At 41.3% G+C, this 26,533-nt stretch overlaps 1 protein-coding gene across 1 annotated transcript in view; it reads left to right on the top strand.

Moving 5' to 3' along the window:
• washc4 (WASH complex subunit 4) overlaps positions 1–26,533 on the top strand; it is a 108,748-nt gene that overhangs the window by 68,286 nt on the left and 13,929 nt on the right. Inside the window, exons 16-26 of the mRNA XM_072562430.1 lie at positions 4,826–4,933; positions 5,545–5,691; positions 6,896–6,975; positions 7,062–7,167; positions 12,686–12,802; positions 14,492–14,660; positions 14,762–14,916; positions 15,152–15,226; positions 15,324–15,428; positions 19,066–19,200; positions 22,206–22,314. Of these exons, the coding sequence (XP_072418531.1) occupies positions 4,826–4,933; positions 5,545–5,691; positions 6,896–6,975; positions 7,062–7,167; positions 12,686–12,802; positions 14,492–14,660; positions 14,762–14,916; positions 15,152–15,226; positions 15,324–15,428; positions 19,066–19,200; positions 22,206–22,314 (1,306 nt within the window). The remainder of the gene's footprint in view (positions 1–4,825; positions 4,934–5,544; positions 5,692–6,895; positions 6,976–7,061; positions 7,168–12,685; positions 12,803–14,491; positions 14,661–14,761; positions 14,917–15,151; positions 15,227–15,323; positions 15,429–19,065; positions 19,201–22,205; positions 22,315–26,533) is intronic.

Raw genomic sequence — 26,533 nt, 5'->3', positions numbered from 1 at the left:
ATGTAGCACAGAAACCAATCCCTGCTGGTTTGCTGCTCCACTTGATTCTCCTCCTGTTTTTCCTTATTTAAATTTCCATTCAAAACCTTCTATTGTCTTCTACTTCATATGCATGTCTAGTTTACTTTTAAATGTATTTATAATGTTCACTTCAAATCTTCCTTGTGGGAGTGAATTCCATATTCTCACCAGTCTTTGGGTGAAGAGTTTTTTTTCTTTTGAATTTCCTGGTGTGGAGGTGGCGGTTTTGGACTGGGGTGGATGAAGTTAAAATCTCTCAACACCAGGTTATAGTCCAACAGGTTTATTTGGAAGTACTAGCTTTCAGAGCGCTGCTCCTTCATCAGGCAAGGAGACTATTACCTGTCCTCTGAAATGACCTCCTGAGCCAATTGGTTTAAAGGCAGTTAGTGATTACCAATCTCAGAATTGTTAAGGTAGAGGAGTTAATTTGGCTCATGTCTTCACTGGCTCTCCAAGGAACATTTGTGACTCTGCCATTTGCCAAATCTTGTTTTTCTATACCCTAGCATATTTCTATTTAAAAAAATCATACAATGTTCTCTTGAATGCATCAGTTGACTCTGTCGACCTGAACAATTCGTGTGAAAAAGGTTTCTGTCTCATCATCTGTGTTTGCAAATTACTTTAAGCCTGTGTCCTCTTGTTCCTGATCCTTTGCAGGGCCAGCTACTTATCTGCTCTGTTTGGGCTCCTTGTGATTTTGAAAACACATATCAGATCTTTTTTTTTCCTTCTTTCCAAGGAGTTGTCACATTTGACTGCATTCAAAAGTTTGTGAGGCATTTTGAAAACTTTGACATGAAGTGATGAAAAGTGCAAGATAACCATAAGTCGTTGTTTCTTACTGATTCAGTTGTGAAGATATATTCAGTTCTTCAATTAGGCTGATAGTTGGGAATTTTAACATGTCCTGGTCATAATTTGAAGAGTGTAAAAAGGCACAAAACAGAGAAGTAGATGGAAACAAATGATTCACCCTTACAGAAAAGCTGGTTGATCAATCTATCTTTAAGAAAATTTGAAAGTTTACTTTAGAACACCATTTTTGATTTTCCATTTTTTTGTGAGTGTAGGGAATCTATAAAACTTGAATGCACATGATAATATAAGATTACTCAAAATTAATACATTACAGTAAATAAGCAATATTTTGACTAGCCAATACAAAAGAATTATCATCCTTTCTGACCTGGATACTGAAAAACTCTGATCTCCAACATCTTCAGTTCTCACTATCTCGAGACATCTCGAATGCTTCCTTTTATCTCTCACCTTCAAACATTTCCACATAATAGAGCCTGTGCTCCTCTTTACATACCAGAAGCTGGAACTACACTGCTTAATCCACTCAGCAGGTGGCATACTTCTGCTCCTCGTCTCTGATCCAACTTTGTGAGTTAGCTTTGTAACTGCGAAAGGTTTGAGAAACAGCATGCTGTTGGCTGACCATGCTGTTCTCTATGAAATAGCTAGTCATTGACAAACTTCTGAACAAATTATCAATTTCCTACAGTCCTTACCTCAATGAAGGAATCTCTTTCTTCACTCTCAAGTATCTCAATCTGTTGAGTGTCTGTGCTGTTATAAATGGTGATTCAAATTACATTCCATTTTGCTTACAATACCTCACTCAACATTTAAAAAGCAAAAATGAGAAATACCGATTGGTTCAAGGCTAACATCACAATGATGGAATCTACAATTAAAGCGCTACAATCCACTCCCCTTAAGTACAAGAGAGATCTGAATGCACCAAGGGCTGCATGAATTGAAGTCCATCATTATGCTGGGTCACCTTATGAGGAGCAGTTGAGGACTCTGAGTTTCTACAAGTTTAGAAGGATGAGGGGAATCTGATTGAAACTTATGGAATACTAAGTGGCCTAGATAGAGTGCCAAGGGGAGTAGATGTTTCCACTAGTAGGAGAGGCTATGACTGGAGGCAACAGCCTCAGTGTGAAGAGGGAATTAAGATGACAAGGAATGTCTTCAGCCAGAGGGTGGTAAATCTGTGGAGCTCACTATTGCAGAAGGATGAGGTAAATCTTTTTGAATCCTCCCCAACTTAATAAATATAGCAGAGCATCCAGAAATGTTCATTATACTCCTCCTTTTCAATGGATCTACATTCTGTGCTGAAGGACCTGTTCCCCTTTAGATCCCACACATGGTCCTAGCATTCAGAGAATGAATAACATCAAGATGTTCTGGAAGAGTTATCAGTAAGTCACTGGTGGACCAAAAGACCTCAATATATAGACACAGAATTAGGCCACTCAATCATGGCTGACATGGTTCTCAACTCCATTCTCCTGCCTTCTCCTCATAACCCTTGATCTCCTTACCTATCAAGTACACATCGTAAACACGCCAGCTTCCTCATCCTTCTGCAATAGTGAGCTCCACAAATTTACCACCCTCTGGCTGAAGACATTCCTTGTCATCTTAATTCCCTCTTCACACTGAGGCTGTTGCCTCCACTGAATGTGCAAACTCCACACAGCCAGTCGTCCAAGGCTAGAATTGAACCCAGCCACTGGTGCTGTGAGGTCTAAAGTTGCTGCATAATGTTTGCAGTATTGCTTTTTGTTACTGAATAAAAAGTTTCCTGAAATACATCCGATTCTGTCCTATTTCCTGAATAGTTAATGTCTCAAAAGAGCAACAAAAATAGGTATGTGAAAGCTCACAATTGGAGTTTAACACATATGAAAATGTTTTTGCATTCATTGTTGAGATATGGAAGTTGCTGACTAAGCCAGCATTATTGTCCTTTCGTTATTATTTTGAAAATGTTATTGCCATTAACATCAGCTGCCCTCTTAAACATTGGAAACAGTAACACCCACAGTGTTATTCGGAAGGAATTACCTAAATTTTGACTCAAGGACAGTGTGGGGTTAGCAATATATTTCCAAGTCCGAATGATGTACGGTTTGGAGGGGACTTTGCAGGTGATGTTGTTTCCCTGTGTCTGCTGCCCTCTAGATGGATGGGCTTGTGGGTTTGGAAGGTGCTTTGGTGAGTTGCTGCAGTGCATCTTGTAGATGGGGGCTCTAGCACTGTACATTAGTGGTGAAGATTGCAAATGGGGTGCCAATCAAGTATGCTGCTTTGACACTCCTGAATGGTGCCATGCTCCTCGAGTGTTGTTGGATGTGCACTAATACAAGCAAGTTGAGGGTATTCCATGATACACCATCTTGCTTATGCCTTGTCAATGGTGGACCATCTTCGGGGAGACAAACAATGTGTTATTTGACACAGAATTCCAAGATTCTGACCTATTGTTGGACCTGAAGTTTGGCTGTTCCAGTTCATTTTCTGGCCACTGATGACCTCAATGACTTTGAGAGATTTAGCAATTTAACACAAAGGAGATGATGGTTTGAATTCTCTGGAGATGGGATTGCTTGACAGATGTGCGACACAAATATGCTCACCCTCCAGCCCAAATTTGGATGTGGCCTAGGTTTTGCTGCAGGTGAACATGAACTGATTCAGTATCTGAGTCACTATGATTGTGCTGAAACTTATGCAATCACCACCCAACATCCCCACTGTTGATCTTATTAAATTTTAAAGTCATTGATAAAACAACAGAAGATAATTGGATCGACATTAATGTCCTGGGATTGACATTATTAACCTTCAAAAAGTGCAGACATCTTCCGCTGAGCCTGGTACAATTCTAACCAGCAGAGATATTTCCTTCCATTACAACTGACAAGTTTTCGTAGAGTTCCTGATGCTGCACTCGGTCAAATCAATCTTTGAAATTAAAGACAGTCATTCTCAACTAACCTCTAAGAGTGAGCTCTTTTGTCCGTATTTGAATCAAATCTGTAATGAAGTCAGGAACTGCATGGTCTTGACAAAATTCAAGCTAAGCATCAATGAGCAGGTTATTCCTTCTCAAGTGCTGCTTGATAGCATTTTTGATGATAAGTTCCATGATAATTGAGAGCAGACCTATGAAGCGGTACTTAACTGGGTCAGATTTTTTTAGATTTGTCCTGCTTTTTGTGTACAGAATGTTTCAGGGTAATTTTCCACATTTTCAGACAGGTATTGTAGTTGTACTGTTTGGATTGGGATGCTGCTTGTTCTACAACTCCTCTACAGTACAATTGCCAGAATGTTGTCAGAGTCCATAACCTTTGCGGTGTCCATTATCTTCAGCTGTTGCTTGATAAAATGTGGAGTTAATCAAATTGGATGAATACCAGTATTTGGTGCTGGAGACCTCCAGAAGCAACTGAAATGGAGAATCCATTAGATAGTTGTGGCTGAAGATTGATGCAAATGCTTCCGCTAAAGACTACATTGGTTCCTGATCCCATTAACTATTCATCTGTTTCAGCCTCACATTCTTTATTTTCTTCTCAGATCCTCTCCATCTCCCGGTACTTGTTTATGATGCCATTCAACTTGGCACTGACTGAGATTCTGATCATTCCTCCGCTTTTGGCTTCATGCGACTATGTAGCAATAAGGAAAATTTTGGGATAATTTTGTATACTCAAGATGTTGTATAAATGCAAGTTTTTGTAGAATATTTATCAGGAAATGTGCTTTGGTTCTTGTAGTTTCCACTTGAAATCTGGAAGATGCTGGCTGCTTATCAGTATTAATATTAAAACAAATCTTCCATGAGCTAACTAAACGTTTTACAAAATGTTTTTGATACAAGCTTTTTTCAATACACCAATTCTTCACTCATTAAAACATTCAAGATCTGTTTTGAACAGATTCATTGCTGTTACAATAAACCGCTCATCGTTCTCATTTTATTTTTTAGGCAATTGAACACACCATCCACAGAAGGACAATGGTTATAGCAGATTCTGTGTGTCATATTGCTCAGTATCTTCAACATCAGGCCCTGAATTCAATTTCTGTTGCTAAGGTTTATATATTCAATTTCTCAGTTTCTGTATCTGAATTTTTGTGTTTATAGGTTATATTGTCAGGGCTATGCAATGACTAAATGTTGGGATCTTTTTTTCTTGATTTTAGCTGTTTTCTAATCTAGACAGTAATATCTGATGCTTGAATAAATTTGTAATATTATTGGTTTTGATGACCGTTTACAAAGACTCAGCATCACTTTTTTTTATTTCAATGATGGGGGAGGGAAACTAGGGAGAAAATTTACGGAAGCTTCCAACGATAGTGATCCAGCATAGACTTTAAGAAATATAATTGTAGATATTATGGTAAAACACAACAGTCACAATTTTGCCTAAGCAAACTGAAACTTTATCAATAAACAAATGATTGCACGAGTGTGTGTGTGTGTGTGTGTGTGTGTGTGTGTGTGTGTGTGTGTGTGTGTGTGTGTGTGTGTGTGTGTGTGTGTGTGTGTGTGTGTGAGTGAGTGAGTGAATTAACTCCACATTAAATAGTTTTCCAGCTGGGGCATTTTGCTGATGGTGCTAGCTTGCTATCATTGCAGATTTAGATTTCAGGAACAGGATCGATTGTTAGGAAAATTTTTGATCCTATTGCTCCTTTTAGAAAAGAGTAATATCTGACAAGAAGTACAGTGAGCGACGCCTGGATGTGCTGTCAGCCCTAGTCCTGGCTGAAAATGCTCTCAATGGTCCCAGCACTAAAGAGCGTAAACTCGTAGTTGCACTTGCATTAAGTGTGGGAACGCAAATGGTAAGTATGATGTTCTGTATTTTATATAAGAAACATAAAATTATTGTTCCTTTGTAATGCTTGTGTAGCTTTTACACTGTGAACGTTCTTAAAGTTGGATTGTGATCAGAAACGTAATAGATTATATTTGCTGACATTGAGAGGAATGCTCAGTATGCTCTAGGAACACATGTGAATGACATTTATTGAAAAATGTACACCCGTGCATCTTTAACATTGCGCTGGCTGCCAGTATGAAAAATAGTGTTTCTGTGAATATCTGTTTTTGAATTAAGTGGCAGGCCCAGCATGTGATGAGTGGCAATGAGCGACTTTGATCCCATGTCAGTTTGGAATTATTGCTGATCTTCCTCTCCACTCTGAGAATAAAAATGTCATAATTTCTCATATTTAAGTCCGACGTTGACATTTTCGGGATGTCTGGTATCGGCAAACACTGCCCAAGCCTACAGGCCCATGTCGTTCTAACAGCTTCCTGGTCTTTCCTTTTCATCTCTCTCTCTGCTTCATTTCTAACCCTCTAACCATCATGAAAGTTCCTAAAGAGTGATAAAGCCTCCTGAAACTGTCCAGTGGCTTTCAATATTTGTGTTGTTCTTCTGTGACATTCCTATTATAGTCCAATGCTTTAATTTTAATGTGCACTACCAACCTACATGAACAAAAACAAATTGCTGGAAAAACTCAGCAGGTCAGGCAGCATCTATGCAGAGAAAGCAGCGTTACTGATTTGGTCCTTCAAAACCTGCTTTTTATATTCATTCAAGATCATACTTAAAAGATTAGTGGCGTTGGTTGTTTTGGGTATTTCTGTGTTCATTATTTAACAAAATATAAATTAAAAATTACAAAAGATATTTACTTTATGATCTGTTCAAAGTTGTGTCTAGGCAGGCCTAGGACTGCCATTTCAAAACCCAATTATTGACTGATTATTATTGAAGAATTAGAATTTGTTTTACCAACTGTGCAATACAATTATTATTGAATTAAATTCAAATGATATTCGCTATAAATTCAATGCAAAGCAAACTGTTCGACTGTGTTTCAATTGCATGCCTGTTTTGTGTACGTGCATCTTTTTAATTCTCTGCAGAGAAATGCATTAAAATGAATGCCATAACCTTTAAATTCCTGCAAAGGGCAGGCATTCACTCTTTCTGTATCTGACAAACTGCTGTTTTACTCATTTTGACTCCTGAAGAAAACATTTCGTGATGAAGAATTGCTGGTGTTGCAAGTAGTGCTGAAGAAGTTGGATTTGATCAGTGAGCTCAGAGAGAGGTGAGTAAAGCAGAAAGAATACATTCACGTAACTAAGACACTTGGGGCCAAACAGCAAAATATAACCTCTTAAAACTTTTTTGCAGGATTCAAGTTCTGTGCAACTGTAACTTCCTGTACTGGCATCGAACTATTTTCCCCATCTATTTGGATGATGTTTATGACAACGCTGTAGATTCTGCAAGAATACACGTAAGAGCTGCAAATTATATTGATAGTTGCATAACTGGGCGGCTCGAAAGAATATGCATTACCAGATTAGTGTTAATCTATATTAGTTAACTGTTTCAGAGATAAACAAACCTAACAAATGGATATTATCATAAAGTAGAGACTGTGGTATAGTAATGTAGTGGTTATGTTAGTGAACTGAACATCCAAAGATAGACAGTTTACATCTCACCTTTACATTTTGACCATTTACAACAAGTTTATGGTTAAAATAAGTACACAAAATTAGTAGCAGTAAAAGTGAACATTAAACTGTTGGATTCATGTAAAACTCCAACTGGTCCACTGATATCCTTTAGGAAAGGAAATCTGCCTGTGTTCCTTTGCTTGGCCTGTACATAACTTCAGTCCCACATAACTGTCATTAACTCCTAAGTGTCCTCTGAAGTGATCTGCAAGCCACCCAGATGTATCAAACTGTAATAAAGAATAAGAACGCACACCATTGACATCTCAAGACAGTTAGGAATGGCAGTATATGCTGGACTTGCTGCAATGCTCTCCTGTCAAAAATGAAGAGTTCAAACAAGTATGTTGAAAGTTGTGTGTATGGTTGTACAGGGTGCATATTTGAATTGGGATGTATATTCCATGATTTTTGTCATTTTATTGTATCTCATGCAGTCATGTTGAAATACAACATACTGGTTCATCAATGTGATTTAACAGTAATCTAATTTGAAACCTATTTTAGTACAAAATTCTTCCAGCAGGATACATTTTAACATTAAAAATAGCATTATTTAAAAAATATTTGTGATAGCCTTAAACAGATTTGAGTAGAGCATTTAAAATGGTAAAAACAATGACTGCAGATGCTGAAAATCAAATACTGGATTAGTGGTGCTGGAAGAGCACAGCAGTTCAGGCAGCATCCAACGAGCAGCGAAATCAACGTTTCGGGCAAAAGCCCTTCATCAGGAATAAAGGCAGTGAGCCTGAAGCATGGAGAGATAAGCTAGAGGAGGGTGGGGGTGGGGAGAGAGTAGCATAGAGTACAATGGGTGAGTGGGGGAGGAGATGAAGGTGATAGGTCAAGGAGGAGAGGGTGGAGTGGATAGGTGGAAAAGAAGATAGGCAGGTCGGACAAGTCAAGGAGGCAGTAACTGAGCTGGAAGTTTGAAACTAGGATGAGGTGGGGGAAGGGGAAATGAGGAAGCTGTTGAAGTCCACATTGATGCCCTGGGGTTGAAGTGTTCCGAGGCGGAAGATGAGGCGTTCTTCCTCCAGGCGTCTGGTGGTGAGGGAGCGGCGGTGAAGGAGGCCCAGGACCTCCATGTCCTCGGCAGAGTGGGAGGGGGAGTTGAAATGTTGGGCCACGGGGCGGTTTGGTTGATTGGTACGGGTGTCTCGGAGATGTTCCCTAAAGCGCTCTGCTAGGAGGCGCCCAGTCTCCCCAACGTAGAGGAGACCGCATCGGGAGCAATGGATACAATAAATGATATTGGTGGATGTGCAGGTGAAACTTTGGATGTGGAAGGCTCCTTTAGGGCCTTGGATAGAGGTGAGGGAGGAGGTGTGGGCACAGGTTTTACAGTTCCTGCGGTGGCAGGGGAAAGTGCCAGAATGGGAGGGTGGGTCGTAGGGGGGTGTGGACCTGACCAGGTAGTCACGGAGGGAACGGTCTTTGCGGAAGGCGGAAAGGGGTGGGGAGGGAAATATATCCCTGGTGGTGGGGTCCGTTTGGAGGTGGCGGAAATGTCGGTGGATGATTTGGTTGATGCGAAGGTTTGTAGGGTGGAAGGTGAGCACCAGGGGTGTTCTGTCCTTGTTACGGTTGGAGGGGTGGGGTCTGAGGGCGGAGGTGCGGGATGTGGACGAGATGCGTTGGAGGGCATCTTTAACCACGTGGGAAGGGAAATTGCGGTCTCTAAAGAAGGAGGCCATCTGGTGTGTCCTATGGTGGAACTGGTCCTCCTGGGAGCAGATACGGCGGAGGCGGAGAAATTGGGAATACGGAATGGCATTTTTGCAAGAGATAGGGTGGGAAGAGGTGTAATCCAGGTAGCTATGGGAGTCAGTAGGTTTGTAAAAAATGTCAATTTAAAATGTTGTTCCAGGGATGGCAAAACTGTCGGTGTAATACAGCACAGAAACAAAGCCTTCAGTCCAACCAATCCATGCTAAATGTAATCCCAAACTAAACTAGTCCCACCTGCCTGTTTCTGGCCTGTATCCCTTTAAATCTTTCCTATTCATGTACTTATCCAAATGTCTTTAAAATGTTGCAATTGTACCCATGTAGAAATTGGTTAAAAATGGCTACAGGACTGAGAACTTAAAATCAGCAATACTCAACAGAAAATTCAACAAACCTTGTTCTGACAAAACAGTTGGTCTTTATTAACAAGGAAGCTGCATGCAGATGGCTGACCTTGGAAGAGAGAGGGAGTTGCTCGCAGCTCTGAGTTTCTCTCTCAAGTTCATGCTTACAGTGAGAAAAGCAGGAATCTTTATACTTAAGAAAACTTATTAATAGTTATCAATAATTACCACTAGAGGTTAGTCATCTATTAAACTGGTATATTGAATTATGATCTATGTTATTACTTCCGAGGTTTATCATATTGACTTCCCAAAACCTTGTGTCACATACATCATCCCGTAATCTTGACCTTGTTGGGGGCTCAGAGGGTTTTGTGGAATGTCCTTATTTAGGCTTAGTCAGTATCCCAGGATATATGTGGAGCCAGCTAATTAAACTGACGAGGTCTTCTGGGGTTAAAGAATTTATGTGGACTTGGCCTACGTCAAATCCTGCTGAGGTTAGCAGTGCTTTGATCTTTGCCATGCAACTATCTGTTTCATGCAATTCCACATTCCCCCTGCTTTTGTCATATCATGACACCCAGTTACACAGGTGACACCCAGTTACACAACTTGATTGGAGAATGATTGGATGTGGACATGGGTACAAACCCAACACTTACATTCAATTTTTCAGCATACATATATGACTTATGTAAATAGATGTTTGCATGCAATTCCCAAGTTGGTCGCTTTTTCAGTATCAAATGTCCACCTACATAAAAGAATTCAGAAAGTCCAAAGAGTATCAAAAAGATCTTCATGTTGTGTCGTCTCCTGGGTGAGGAGTACTCTTCTTACAAGTTGGTGTTAGTAAGATTTGAAAAGGGCAGCTCCAGCATTGTCCTAGTTTCTTTCTTTCCAAATTTTTATCCAGCACGTAATCCCCGGGGTTTACTCGTGGATATTGGGAGGCAATAGTTTCTTCCTCAGTTGGGCAATGTGACTGACCCGCGAGGGAAACAATTTCAGAAAAAAAAGTTAACTGTTTCAAATAGTATTGCATTTGCTCACCCAATACATGGAGGTCCACGCCTTCTAGGGGTTTACCATGAGCATCCCATGGAATCTTCTTTGGCCAACCATAAACTATCTCTGCACCTGACAGTCTGGTCTGCTTTTGCAGTATCCAGTGTCTCCAGCAGTTTCTTGATATCATGTGGAAAAAATCGAATTGGCCGAATACTGGCATCTATGATGCTGAGGATCTCTGGAGGAAACCCGACTGAAGATTATTGAAAATGATTCAATCTTGTCTTTTGCTCTGACGTTTTGGGCTTTCCCATCATTGAGGATGGGGATATTTGTGGAGCTGCCTCCTCAAGTGATTTGGAGATGCCAGTGTTGGACTGGGGTGTACAAAGTTAAAAATCACACGACACCAGATTATAGTCCAACAGGTTTAATTGGAAGCACTAGTTTTAGGAGCGCTGCTCCTTCATCAGGTGCTTGTGGAGTATAAGTTTCTAAGACACAGAATTTACAGCAAAAGTTTACAATGTGATGCAACTGAAATTATATATTGTAAAAGACCTGGATTGTTTAAGTTTCTCATCTTTGAGTGGCCATGTGGTTTTAGTTCTTTCAAATATAAATCGCAAAACGTTTTTAAAAGTTACATTCTCAAATGAAGTTTAATAATTGGTGTCATATTGGCCCAGATAATGTATTCCTCCTCCAGTGAGTTATTTCCATTATCCTCCACTGTTCATGATTGCACATGGTCGGACTACAGAGCTTAGATTTGTTGGTTATGGGATTGCTTAGTTTTGTAATTTGCAGCTTAGGTGATTGGCATGTAATGGGTCCTGTATTGTAGCTTCACCAGGTTGATACCTCATTTTTAGGTATTCCTAATGCTTTTCCTGCCATGCACTCCTGCATCCTCTGTTAAACCAGCTTGATGGGAGTGGTGAAGCAGGAGATATGCTAGGCCATGAGGTTGCAGATTATGTGATGGCCCAGAACATTCATGGATGCCCAATTTTGAGTGAATAGATCTGTTACAAGTCTGTCCCAGCACAGCGCTAGTGTTATGCTACACAATTTAAGGTATTCTCATTGTGATGGCAGGACTTTGTCTCCATAGTACTATCATGGACAGATACGTCTGTGGCAACTGGATTAGTGAGGATGAGGTCAAGTAAGCATTTCCCTTTTGGTTCCCACACCATCTGCTGCAGACCCAGTCTAGCAGCTATTTCTTTTAGGACCTCACTACCTTGGTCAGTACTGTTGTGAAGCCACTGTCTGTCGTAAACAGTGAAGTCCTCCCCCCTCCGCCCCCAGCATATGTTCTGTCCCTTGCCACCCTCGATGCTTTTTCCAAGTGTTGTTCAACATGCGCAAGTCCTGATTCATCAACTGAGACAAGACACTAGGTGGTAATGAGCAGGATTGCTCATGTTTGACCTGGTTCCATGATACAGTTGTCTCCCGCTAGTTTATCACTATGCTGCCTCTGGTTTGCGGGTCTGTCGTGCAGGTGGGACAGGGCGTATCCAGGGATGGGGATAGTGGTGTCTGAGAGATTGAAAGAGTTGATTCTGTGACTATGACTATGTCAGGCTGTTGCTAATCTGTGAGACAGCACTAGCCCTCAGATGTTAGTTAGGAAGACTGCAGAGTCAAAGGATTGTTTTTGCTACTGTCCTGGTTGATGCCCGGACCATCCAGTTTCATTTTGAAACTTACGTTTGATACAATTGAGTGGCTTGCTCGGTCATGTTGCTGTTAGTCTGGAGACACATGTAGCCCAGATCAGTTGAGGATGCTCTTTCCAGGTGCGGATGCTGTTGGGTTTATTACCTGATGTCATGTGATTTCTGACTTTGCCCATCCCTGTCAAAAAGTGGCATCTCCACATCCTGTAGTTGCAAAGTAGTAGTAACCAGAATTAGTAATTCTTGCACCATACCTTCCAGATTAAATTAAATGAAGACTAATGATTTGAAAGGATGATTTTTAAATGGCCTGCAGACCAGTCTGTCAGGTGCAGAGATAGTTTATGGTTGGCCAGTGAAGACTCCATGGGATGTCTATGACCAGGATTAAATTTATAATAAGTATTATATTGTATGTGGAACCACTTGAAATATAGAAGACTAAAAATATATTTGTTGTAAAATGATAATTAAGGTATTTTTGTTTTGGTATAATTTCACATTTTCAGTACATGTTCAGTGCTTTGAGGGATTGTGTCCCACCCATGATGCATGCAAGACATCTGGAGTCCACCCAAGTATTGTTGGAATCCTTTGATAAAGAAATCATGGATGTGCTGAATGAGGTAACTGGTATCAAAGCAAAAATAATTCCTTGTTTGCGTTGTTACAGGAATATATTTAAAATGAATTATTATGCTTTAAAGTTTTAGCTAACCCAGATCTTTATCTGCATTTACACGCAAAACTCTGGGCTTGTCTCAGAAAATTATGAAGTGAAGAGCTTCTAAGTTTTGTTTAGTTTTTGTCAAATAAGACTTTAATTCTTAAGAAGTCCATTTCATTTAGAATGTGATCATCCTAACATTTCTTTAGGAAGTTGGATCGAGTTTGAGGAGTTATTGATGGGATTATAAAGATGCAGTTAAAACAAAAAGATAGTAATTGCTAAGAAAAGACCACTTGGCCAGTTCTTTTTGTTATCTCTGTAAAACCATTCCCTCATAACCCACAATGTTTTTCTGCTTCAAATGCATAACCAGTTTCTTATGAAACCTTCCTCAACCCTTGATTCCACCACCTTCGTAGACAATGAGTTTCAGGTCATTACCAATTTCTGAAGAATAAACGTCCTCCATGTGTCTCTTGCCCGAAACTTTTAAATATTTTAGACCTTGTAGCATCAGTTAATGGAAATAGTTTTTCTCTCTCTTATCTTACTGAAACCTGACATAATCTTCTACACCTGTACCAATCTTTGGTCCAGCTACACAAACCTGGCACAATTCTGATAATCTTCCTGTGTATCTCTCCAGGAGTCTCACCTCCTTCTTAAAGTCTGGTGAAATGATTTCAGTATGACTTGCATAAACTTGTACTCATCTCTGAGAGTTCCAAATGATTTTCTAATCACTCCTTCAATAAATTCTGCAACCTTCATGAACATGAATTCTTGGATATCTTTATTCTTACATGTACTTTGTGCTGTTAAGTCTGTGTTACTTCTACCTATTCCTTATTCCAAAATGCGTGACCTCACACTTCATTGTTCTAAGTTTTATTTGTCACTTGCCTGCCATTCTGCATGCTCACGTTTGTACTGTTGCAGTTGATCTGTGTCTTTCTCACTGCCACATTAGTTTTTAAAAATGTATTCTGTATTCACTATCTAAATTTTTAAATATATTTTTTAGATATCGCTAAGATATTAGCATGTTCCAGCTGCAACATTTTCATGACAGGCGAAAGTGAGGACTTCAGATGCTGGAGATCAGAGTCAAGAGTTTGTTGCTGGGTTCCCGATGAAGGGCTTTTGCCCGAAATATTGATTTTCCTGCTTCTTTGATGCTGCCTGATTTGTGCTTTTCCAGCACCACACTCTTGACTCCGACATTTTTGTGATAGCCTGCTGAAGGCAACATATTTTCATTCAATTACATGTAGACTTTTCATGATGGATGATTCAGAGATTGACCTGTCATGTCTGTCATTATGTTAAGGATTTCGAGGGATGTTTATGGGTGGGTATGCGTGGTATCAGTTAGCCAAGCTGGTTCTACCGGATAGTTTTATCCTGAAGAGTTCCTCAGCAGAGTTTATAATTTTTGCACATCCTTTAAGAAAGTTATCTGTGGTGATAGTACCATTTTTTTGTCTGACTGCGCTGTTTTGTTTGGTCAGTTTAAGGGGAATGTCTGGTGGATGGTGCCTGGTACAAGCAGAGGGTCTGTGTTCTTGGCTGAAAAGTTTCATAACATTAGCAGTTCTAATTGCATTTCTTCTCTGGGTCCTTCATCTTTCCTTCTCTCCAACAGCACCTTTTGGATAAACTATGTAAAGAGATTGAGAAGGATCTGAGACTGTCTGTGCACACACATTTAAAATTGGATGATCGGAATCCTTTCAAAGTTGGCATCAAAGACTTGACAGATTTCTTCTCTATCAAACCAATCCGTTTCTTTAACCGATTCATTGACGTGAAAGGTTAGCTTCCTTCAAATTGTGGCTTGTTTGTTAAATATTACTTTGTACAGTTAGCCACAGATATATCAAATTAAAAAAACGTCTGTATAAATGTTTAACAGCATATGTAACTCACTATCTGGACAAGACTTTCTATAATCTGACTACAGTGGCTATTCACGACTGGGCCACCTATAGTGAAATGAGAAATCTTGCAACCCAACGCTACAGCCTCTCGATGACAGAGGCACACCTTCCGAGTCAGACCTTGGAGCAGGTAAGTACTGAGGCATTTCTTTGTGTGACGTTTACCAGTTTGCTTTGTAATGGTGAATGAGAATGTGTGTGACTGACCTTTGGCATGAGTGACACCTAGTGTTGGTTTGTAATAGTAATCAATTTTTAAAAATTTTGGATTTTGATAGTTTACAGTATGTTTATTTATTCGGAAATTGAAGGAATTGCAAAAGAATTGCGTCATTCTTCCTAACATAATTTTGTGTTGTTTTCAGGGATTAGATGTTCTGGAAATCATGCGAAACATTCACGTGTTTGTCTCAAGGTATCTCTACAATCTCAACAATCAGGTACGCTTTTAGGAATTGATGACAGAATTTTGAAATGCATAGAGAAAATTCTGTTGTTAGAATTAAGTTTGAAATTTCATTTCATTGCATATTACAGATCTTCATTGAACGAACAAGCAACAATAAACATTTGAATACCATCAACATTAGGCATGTTGCAAACTCAATTCGTACGCATGGAACTGGCATTATGAACACAACAGTAAGTGCACTTCTACTTAATTGGATGAATTTGTTTTAAAAAAAAGTACTAAAACTTAAGATTTCAGCTGTATTTTTGACAGTCTTATCAATCTAAGGTACATTTCTTCTATGATGTGATGGTTGCATTTTTTTTTGCAACCCCAAGCTACATAAAAACTGCAATAACAATAGCACTTGGCAATGTAATTGTGTTACAGCCATCACACATTTTAACAGTTTGCGCTTTAGAAACAGCGTCTTCTATTTGTCAATCATGTTATAGCCAGTTCACATGCAATACAGGATGAGTCCCCAATTTGTAATAGCTTGGCGTCTCCTCCTTACAACCTTTCTTCAAAAAAAAGGATCAAAACATCTCTTAAAGCCACAGAATTGTCATACAATCTATCTAATCTGCATGTCTTTGGTTTGTGGAAGGAAACTACAGCATCCACTGGAAACCTATGCAAACAGTCACCTAAAGCAAAAATCAAACCCAGGTCCTGCTGCTGTAAAACAGAAATGCTAACCACTGTGCCATCGTGCAAATAATCACCATTTCCCCATATTAAGTTCCCTTGTGGTATTTGGTTTCTCTTGCACATTTGAGCATTTCTCCCTGTAATGTGATGTTCTCAGCTCTCCCACATGGGACTGTAATGAGTGTTTGGACTCTGGTGCATTGTTGCTTGTGGCTTCTAGAAGTGGTACATAGTGCATGGTTTGCAGTTGGTTTATGTTGTCTGGGCCGTGCTGGTCTCTCCACTTCACAGAAACATTGGCTACGAGCATATGGCCTCTGGGCCAACAATAATAACTGGGAATAGCGTGTGTCCTCAAACAATTAAGAGAGAAGAACCCAAACCTGGCAGAGGGAAAAAGATCTGAAGGAAACAAAGATTGGAGGAAGTGAGGCTGAGAGGAGTATGAAATGAAGGATGTAAATATAGACCACGCAATCCATATTTGTGGTGATAGCAAGAAATCATAGGCCAAAGGACCTTTTCTTAGTTCTATCGAGTCATAACTACCACCAAAGGTATCAAGGTTAGAGTGGTGCTGGAAAAGCACAGCGGGTCATGCAGCATCCGAGGACCAGGGAAAATTGACGTTTTGGGCAAAGGCCCTTCATCAGGAATGAGACTGGGAGCCTCTAGGGTGGAGCGATAAATGGGAGGCGGATGGCGCTAGGGAGAAGGTAGCTGAGAGTGCAATAGATGGAAGGAGGTGGGCGGGTAAAGGTGATAGGTCAGAGGGAGAGTGGAGTGGATCGGTGGGAAGGAAGGTTGACAGGTGGGACAGGTCAGGAGGATGGTGCTGAGCTGGAAGGTTGGAACTGGGGTAAGGTGGGGGGAGGGGAAATGTAAAAACTGGTGAAGTCCACATGGATGCTATGGGTTTGGAGGGTCCCGATGTGCAAGGTGAGGTGTTCTCCTTTCAGGTGTCGGGGGGTCAGGAGTGGTGATGGCGGCGGCCCAAGGGGGTTCTGTCCTTTTTGCGGTTTGAGGGCAGAGGTGCAGACCGTGGATGAGATGTGTTGGCGGGCATCTTCAATCACGTTGGAGGGGAAGTTATGGTCTTTAAAGAAAGAGGCCATTTGGTGTGTTTTGTGGTGGAACTGGTCCTGCTGGGAGCAGATGCAGCAAAGGAATTGGGAATACAGGATAGCATTTTTGCAGGAAGTAGGGTGAGAGGAAGTGTAATTCAGTTAGCTGTGGGAGTTGGTGAGTTTGTAAAAAAAAATGTCATTGTTGAGGAGTTGATGGCCGGGGGAATCAAAGTAGAATAATGAATCTCTCAGGATTCAAATGTGACATGGTTATTCATGTGTAAGTGTGGCTGAAGATCAAATATATAAAAAAAACAAAAACAAACAGGGGAAAGAAATTGTCCCTTTTGGTCCTTAATGGCGTCTACTGTTTCCTTTGTTCTCCTCCTTGATATACTTATAGAATATCTTGGGATTTTCCCTAAACTTGCCCTGCCATTTTTATTTCATTCCCTCTTTGTTCTCCTATTTGTTTTCCTAAGGTGCCCCTGCAATTACTGTTCTTCACTAGGACCTCATTGGTGTGCTCCCTTTTTACCTGTTTACATCTCTTTTTCCAGCTTATGCAATTCTGAATATTCAGAGGTATCCAAAGCTCTGGTCTTGTTGCTGCTACATTTCCCCCTAAACGTTGAGCCTGCAATCTTCCCAATTACTTTTTGAATGCCTGCCACTATTCTGCTGTATATTTTCCCACAAATAACTCTTCCTGGGCTATTTTGACCAGTTCCTGTCTTATTTTAATAAAAATCTGCATTCTCCCAATCTGAAACCCTTTTGTTTTGCAGATTATCATTTTCCATGTTTGCTAACAAACTTAGTGTATGGTTTTGTGGTCATTGTCTGTAAATGCTCCCCCAATGCCATCTCAAACACCTGTCCAGCTTTGTTCCCCAGAATTGCATCTTCCTTTGTTGGACCTTCCATACATTGGCCTAGTATTATTTGTACACACCTCAGTGAATTGATTAGCACAGTACGGGCCCTTCAGTCCTTGATGCTGTGCAAACCTTTTATCGCACTGTTTGGTGGTGTTTAATACACTACCAGCCATGTGACTGCCACCTTTTTATTCCTAAACTGGACCCATAAACCCTCATTTGAAGACTCTTCCAAGGTATCATCCCTCCTTACTGTAGTAACTGACAACTTAATTATTAATATGATACCACCACCTCTTTTACATCCTCCCCTGTCTCGTCTGAAGATCTGATGCCCTGGAATGTTTAATTGCCAGACCTCCCCCTCCCTCAGCCCCTTAATTCACACCCTTAATTCGTCTGTCTTTGAGGTTATCCAGCCTTGCAAAGCTCCCTTGAGTAAGGTCTTGGTTCCTTCCTTAAAGTCTAATGTGCTCCTGTTGTACTAAAACTCTTCCTGCTGAACTAGTTTAAACTCCTCCCAGCAGCACCAGCGAACCCACCTGTAAGGATGTTAGTCCATTCTGGTTCTGAGGTGCTGTAATGTGTGAGTTCTAATATGAAATGTTACTTTGCGTCATTGCTTTTTGTTTTTGCTGATGTTAATGTCATGTTTAACATTTTTTTTTAAACTCATTGAATGTGGATATCTCTGACAAGGCTAGCCTTTGTTGTCCATCCCTTGTTTTCCTAGAGAAAATAGAAATGTGTTAAAATGGGATCCCATTAAAAAACAGTTTGAAGCTTTGCACCTGCATCATCCAGCAAAGTGATGTTTTGTAGTTGGTATGGATTTGATCCTGAAATACGCCCTAACTTAATTAAGTGTTGAAATGCTAAGGTCAGTTTGGTGACTTGATGCAAGGCGTTGATCCACAGTCTTGGTGATAACAGTAGAATGAAAGGAAAAATGATATCTCTACTCTCTCTTAGTTCGATAGTTCCATTCATTTGAAATGGCTGAAGCATCTGCACTTAACTTCCAAACACAGAATCATGAAATTAAGATATGTAATCTTCAGCCACACTTATACAGGAATAACCATGTCACAGTTGAATCCTGAGAGATTCATTATTCTACTCTGCTGGTGCCCCACTGCCTCACTGAAATGTCTAATTGAGTAACTTCAAATCGAAAGTTCTCATGTTGAATACTTGAACTGGATCCTTATGTCTTTTTGTTCTAGGTCAATTTCACCTACCAGTTTCTGAGGAAAAAGTTTTATATTTTTAGCCAGTTCATGTATGATGAACACATTAAGTCTCGCCTGATCAAAGACATTCGATTCTTTAAGGAGACAAAGGACCAAAATGATCAAAAGGTATTCATGGACGTGCTAAATTATTGAAGTGCAGGTATTTTCGTACAAAATAAAAAGCAGAAGAACTGCAGATGCGATAAATCAGAAACAAAAACAGAAGTTACTGGAAAAGCTCAGAAGGTCTGGCAGCATCAATGAAGAGAAATCAGAGTTAACGTTTCAGGTCCAGTGACTCTTCCTCAGAACTGATGGTAGCTAGGAAAATGTCGGTTTATATGTAGAAGATAGGGTGGGGGAACGGAGTAAACAATAGGTGGGGATAGAGCCCAAAGAGAGAAGAATAGTTGGACAAAGGAGTGGGCAACAATCTGGCTGGCAGGGTGGCACAGTGGTTAGCACTGCTGCCTCACAGCGCCAGAGACCCGGGTTCAATTCCCGCCTCAGGCGACCCACTGTGTGGAGTTTGCACGTTCTCCCCGTGTCTGCGTGGGTTTCCTCCGGGTGCTCCGGTTTCCTCCCACAGTCCAAAGATGTGCAGGTCAGGTGAATTGGCCATGCTAAATTGCCCGTAGGGTTAGGTAAGGGGTAGATGTAGATGTAGGGGTATGGGTGGGTTACGCTTCGGCGGGGCGGTGTGGACTTGTTGGGCCGAAGGGCCTGTTTCCACACTCTAAGTAATCTAAAATAGCTATTAATGGAGACTGTGAGTGGCTAACTATAGGTATTCTGTAATGGCAGACTGTGATAACAAAGTCTGATGTGTAGGGTAGGGGGCTAGGACATGGGAGAGTTCAGACCCTAACATTATTGAACTTGGTATTGAGTCCAGATGGCTGTTGGGTTCCAAAGCGGGAAATGAGGTGTTGTTCTTCAAGCTTCTTTGGAACACTGCAGCAAGCAAGAGACAGACTTTGCCAAGGAACAGGACGGTGGAACTGGAACTGGAAACTCAAGTCTTTTTTTGCAGCCAGAATGTTCTGCAAATCAGTCACCCAGTCTACGCTTTGTTTACCCAATGTAAAAGAGACCACATTGTGAACAGTGAATGCAGTAAAGTGCTGCTTCACCTGGAAGCCCTGTGGAAGGTTGATGTACAGTGAGATCTGGGTGTTCAGGTCCATTGTTTCCTGAAGGTGGCAATGCAGGCCAGTGGAGTGGTTGAGATGGTATACGGCATGCTTTCCTTCATCAGACGGGGTATTGAGTACAAGAGTTGGCAGGTCATGTTAAAAGTGTACAAGACTTTGGTTCAGCCACATTTGGAATACTATGTACAGTTCTGGTCACGACATTACCAAAAGAGTGTGGATGCTTTGGAAAGAGTGCAGAGAAGGTTCACCAGGATGTTGCCAGGTATGGAGGGCACTAGCTATGAAGAGAGGTTGAGTAGATCAGGATTATTTTCATTAGAGATACGGAGGTTAAGGGGGGGACCTGACTGAGGTCTACAAAATAATGAGAGGTATAGACAGGGTGGATAGCAAGAAGCTTTTTCCCCAGAGGTGGGGGGGTGGGGGTGTGGGGTGTGGGGTGGGGGGGGGGGGGGGGGGTTCTCAATTACGAGGGGTCACGAGTTCAAAGTGAGAGGGGAAAGTTTAAGGGAAATGTGTGGAAAGTTCTTTATGCAGAAGGTGGGTGCCTGAAATGCATTGCCAGCAGAGGTGGTGGAGGCAGGCACAATAGCATAATTTCAGATGTATCTAGACAGATACATGAATAGACAGGGAGCAGAGGGATACAGATCCTTAGAAAATATATGGTTTAGATTGAGGATCTGGATCGGTGCAGGCATGGGGGCCCAAAGGACCTATTCCTGTGCTGTAATTTTCTGTGTTCTTGAGATGTTTGGGCCCTTGGATACTGAGGAGAGAGGAGGTAAATGGGCATATTTTACACCTGCAGCGATTGCAGGGGAAGGGGCTGTGGAGAAGTGTTGGTAGTAAAGTCACCACCAGGTGCATTTCCTTCCCCTCTCTTGTTAGCCTTCTGCAGAGGCCGTACCCTTCAGGGCACCCTGGCTACTCTTCCTTTACTCTCAACACCGCCCCCACGGCACCTTCCCCTGCAACCGCTGAAGGTGTAACACCTGCCCATTTACCCCTCAGCATCCAAGGGCCTAAGCAGCACTTTATACTGCACTTTATGCAATCTAGTCTACTGCATTCACTGCTCATGATGTGGTCTCTTCTAAATTGGGGAAATGAATTCTAGACTAGGTGGCCCCTTCACCGAGCATCTATGTTCTGGCCACAAAAAAGACCCTGAGCTTCCAGTTCCCTGTTGTTTTAACATACCACCCTACTCCCTGGCCAGCATCTCTGTCTCACGCTTACTGCAGTGTTCCAAACTGGAAGAACAACTCCTTAATTTCCAGTTGGGGACCTTTCTAGACTCAATATCGTGTTCAATAATTTTAGTGCCTGAAGTCTCCCATGTCTTAGCCCCCTACCCCACACACCAGACCTCAGCTTTTCCAGCAACTCCTATTTTTGTATCTTTTATTCAATGTCCTTTGAGTGTGTACCAATTTTAATGTGTTTTATATGTTCCTAGTGATTTATTAAAAACAGTTCCTTTTTTCTCAGAATAGGAATTAAGTGGAAAGGGAGAAATGTAAACCTAAAAGATATATAACATGTGACCACTTGATCCCAATTTGCAGTATCCACAGGAAAATTGAAGGAATCGTGGCATATGATAAACAAACCCAAAAAGTACTATGTAATTACTCACTACAATGTTAATTTTGCTTCTCAGTTTAGTCATGGGTTAGTTAAACGATTTCAAACAACTGATCGAAGAATTAAGGTGGAGTTGAATAATATTTTCATGCAGAGGCTGATGAAGTTTTGAATTCATGTCTGAAAGAAGGTGGTGGAAACAGAAGTACTCGTTGCAGTGTCAAAAAAAAAATCTACTTGGTGACCTACAGAGCTCTTGAATAAGCTGGAAGGTGTAATTAACTTGGATAGGTCTCCTTTTGCTAACAGAAAAATGATGAGCTGTGTGATGTCTCTTTGAGTGTCAAATTTTGCTGCTATGAACCAACTAATTCTCGTTCACAGTATCCTTTTGACCGCGCAGACAAATTTAATCGCGGCATCCGAAAACTTGGATTAACTCCAGAGGGACAGAGTTACCTTGACCAGTTCAGGCAGCTTATCAGCCAAATAGGTAAGTGGCCTTTGAATGCACGTCACCCAATAACATATTTTTAGTTTGAGATTGTGATTTGCTGGTATTGCCATAAAGTGCACACATTTAATTGCACTGAAGCAAAGAGGCTGAGGTCTGTAACTCATCTATTTTGTTGCCCATCTCTTGAGGTGAATGGGATGATCCTGTTAGACAGCCCATGGAAATAGACATCATGTTGAATTCGGAAACTAAAAGTTTTCAGTTATACAAGTGTTGGTTGAAGTGTGATATTCCTAATGCAATTCCATTTGAAATTAGCTACTTCAGTAAAGGGTAACTAACTCCCAGGATGTGGTCACTTCTGGCCTTTTTTAAGCCCCAGACCCAGCTGGTACTTCATGTAAAGGTTCTCTGATGAGTAATGGGCAATGGTTGAGGCAGAAGAGCTTTAACCTCAGAGAACCTCAGTTCCCTCTGGGAAGAGGGGTTTCTTTCTCTTAAAACACGTGAGGAAGGCAGTGGGGAAACCTCCTCATGTTTCCTTTGTCCCTGGTCAAAAGTGATTAATGCAACAATTTTTATCAAGATAAGAGTGTGAATGCAGTTAGCATCACTCCTATTAACACCTGTCTTGGTATGGACCTCCAGGATCTGTAGATGGGCCCTATGTATGATGGTGATGCTGTGTAACAGTCAGAATGCTGTGAGAACAGTCTTAAGAGAAGAAAAGCTGATACTAAAAGAATTTCTTGAATGAAGTGAAACATGTAAAAGGAGTCAGAATGGTCCAAAAGAAAACAGATTGGGTTCTTCAGACATGTTATCTGTGAAGAAGGCTTGGAGTGCTCGATATTACCGAGAACTTTGAGCAAAACATGGAAAATTTGGAATGCTGAAGTTACTTATGCTATTTGGAACGGTATTTACATACCAACAACTTTGTATAAACCACAACTTGTACCTAGTTCCTGTCGGTGTGTGTACCTCAGTGCTGAATCTTATGTTTTGACCCAGTGATCAGAGAGATGAAAATTGAATCTGACCTCCCCAGTCTCAGCCCAATCACATGTCTAGATCATTTCAGTCTCTACTAGGCTACCTTCTTTGTTCCAAGTCTTCACTGACTCAGTGTGCTGGTTCCTGACCTTTTCCCTTTCTCATTACTCCATATATCCATCTCATTGTCTAGGTTTCTGCAAAATCCAAGAAGGCCAGTTTCACTGCTGACTTGTTGATTTTTTCCTTCAATTACTTCAATACTTGGTTATCCTCACTCATTCCACTTCCAATTACACCAACCGAGGTTAATTCACTTTTCAGTTCCACAGTAATCTTCTGCCACCAATAGGTTCTTGAAATCACTTACTTCCTCCAAGTCTTTATCCAGAGCATTGTCACTGACTCTGACTCTGATCCTATTCCCCTACCACAACTTTTCATGTTCAAAATCTATTATATCTCTGACTTTTCCCAGGTCTGATGAAAAGTGACAGGCCTGAAAATGTTAATTCTATTTCTCTTGCTTCCCCTGGAGGCTGTCATAACTTGAGTATTTGTCCCATTTACTTCATTTCAATTTATGCCTGAATTAACAGACAACTAACAGAGAGCATAAACTGTAAATTACACAATAAATGGAAGATACAATATAGATCTCATGAGTTTACTGGGCAGGCCATTCAGCATACATGGCCCTAATTTTGCCAGAAAGACCTTAGAAGTTAGGAACATGTTGAGGTCAAATTCCAACTCTATCATTGAGGATTTACTCACCAATCCTCGTCTGACAGTAGCTTCCAACCATCCTGAGTTCCGTAGGCATATTCTTCACTAAATTGATGTGTTTCAGAATCTTCTCAGCTCACAGCAGTCTTGGTGGCCTGGATCCATCAGGCATAACTTTTATCTGAACTTCCAGTATCAACTCTGTGCAATGCATCATGGAATCGCAGAATTGTTATGGTACAGAGGAAGCCATTTGGCTCATCATGTCTACACTGATTCTTTGGCAGCACAGTAGCTCCTTGGTTAGCACTGCAGCCTCACAGTGTCGGGGTCCCAAGTTCAAGGCCAGCCTCCGATGACTGTGTGGAGTTTTACATTCTCCCCGTGTCAGCGTGGGTTTCCTCCGGGTGCTCTGGATTCCTCCCACAATTCAGAATTGTGCCAGGCCAGATGGATTGGCCATGCTAAATTGCCCATAGTGTCCAGGGGTGGGTAAGTTAGGTGGTTTGGCCATGTGAACTATAGGGCAAGGAGGTCAGTCTGGGGGGAATGCTGTTTGGAGAGTTGGTGTGGACTTGTTGGGCCAAATAGCCTGTTTCCGCACTGTAGGGATTCTATGATCTCTATTGTAAAGCCTAATGTCAATCTCATGTTGGGATAAGTGGAAAAGACACATTGTTGATTGTTCAATGTGTTCCTCAGTACTTCAACTGAACCTCCTCCACATCCGGACCCTAATGACTCGTGTGAAAAAGGCTTTGCTCACATCCGTCTTGCCTCATTTACGCATCACTTTAAATCTATGCCGCCTTGTTCTTTTTATTTTTACCCGTGGGAGCAGCCTCTCCCTACATGTTCTGTCCAGCCTGCTTGTAAATTTGAAAACCTCTACCAAATTTCCTCTCAGACTTCTTCTGTCCAATGAGAACAGTCCTAACTTCAGGATGTTTTGAGAGAATACTTTGCAAAACATGTAACACCTTGAGCTTCATGAATAGAAGCATTCAACATCATTCCTTCAAACCAAGCAGTCACTCAGCTGCTCCGAGCTCCTGCACGTGCTGAATGGTGTCCAAAGCACTGGTTCCACATGTGGAACTTGATGGTGTGCATGGATCTCTGATGTCCATGCAGTGCAATAGAAGTTGGAGAAATGTAGGTATTGAGTATTAAGGTTTGGAAGTAGTACAGAGTTTGTAGAGCCCCTGCTGAGATATTTGCATAATACAGGTAAGGTGCTGGAAGGTTGGCTAACATGGTGCCCCTATTTAAGGACAAGCCAGGAAACTATAGACTGGTGAGCCTGACATTAGTGGTGAGTAAATTGTTCGAGGGAATCCTGAGGAACAGGATTTACATGTATTTGGAAAGGCAAGGATTGATTAGGGATAGTCAGCATGGCTTTCTGCACGGGAAATCCTGTCTGTCTGAGTTTTTTGAAGATGTAATGAAGAAAATTGAGGGCAGAGCGGTAGATGTGATCTATGTGGACTTCAGTAAGGCATTCAAAAAGGTTCCTCATGGTAAACTGGTTAGCAAGGTTAGATTACATGGAGTACAGAGAGAACAAGCCATTTGGATACAGAACTGGCTTGAAGGTAGAAGACCTTGAAGGTGGTGATGGAGTGTTGCTTTTCAGACTAGAGGCCTGTGACCAGTGGAGTGCCACAAGGATCATTGCTGGGTCCACTGCTTTTTGTCATTTATATAAATGATTTGGATGTGAACGTAAGAAGTATAATTAGTAATTTTGCAGTTGACGCCAAAATTGAACGTGTAGTAGACAGTGAAAAAGGTTACCTCTGAGTACAACGGCATTTTGATCAGATTGACCAATGAGCCAAGGAGGGACAGATGGAGTTTAATTTAGATATATTTGACGTGCTGCATTTTGATTAGATTAGATTAGATTCCCTACAGTGTGGAACCAGGCCCTTCAACCCAACAAGTCCACACCGACCCTCCGAAGAGTAACCCACCCAGACCCATTTCCCTCTGACTACTGCACCTAACACTACAGGCAATTTACCATGACCAATTCACCAGACCTGCACATCTTTGTGACTGTGGGAGGAAACCAGAGTACAGGGAGGAAACCCACGCAGACTCAGGGAGAATGTGCAAACTCCACACAGACAGTCGCCTGAGGCTGGAATCGAACCTGGCACCCTGGTGCTGTGAGGGAGCAGTGCTAACCACTGAGCCACCGTGCCACCCCAAAGGCAAATCTTAGCAGGATTTATACACATAATGGTAAGGTCCTGGGGAGTGTTGCTCAACAAAGGGACATTGAAGTGCAGATTCATAGTTCCATGAAAGTGATATTGCAGGTAAAATAGTGCAGAAGGTATTTGGTATGCTTGCCTTTATTAGTCTGTGCATTGAATATAGGAGTGGGGAGATCATATTGTGGCTGTACAGGATGTTGGTTTAGCTAGTTTTAGAATATTGTGAGCAGTACTGGTCTCCTTCCTATAGGAAGGATGTTTTATCCTCATCACTGATTCTTGTAAATCACATCTGTTTTATA

The sequence above is a fragment of the Chiloscyllium punctatum genome, chromosome 44, assembly GCF_047496795.1.
Source record: "Chiloscyllium punctatum isolate Juve2018m chromosome 44, sChiPun1.3, whole genome shotgun sequence".
NCBI classification, from domain to species: domain Eukaryota; kingdom Metazoa; phylum Chordata; class Chondrichthyes; order Orectolobiformes; family Hemiscylliidae; genus Chiloscyllium; species Chiloscyllium punctatum.
The sequence above is the reverse complement of the archived record's forward strand: the minus strand, read 5'-3'. Positions and strand labels throughout refer to the sequence as shown.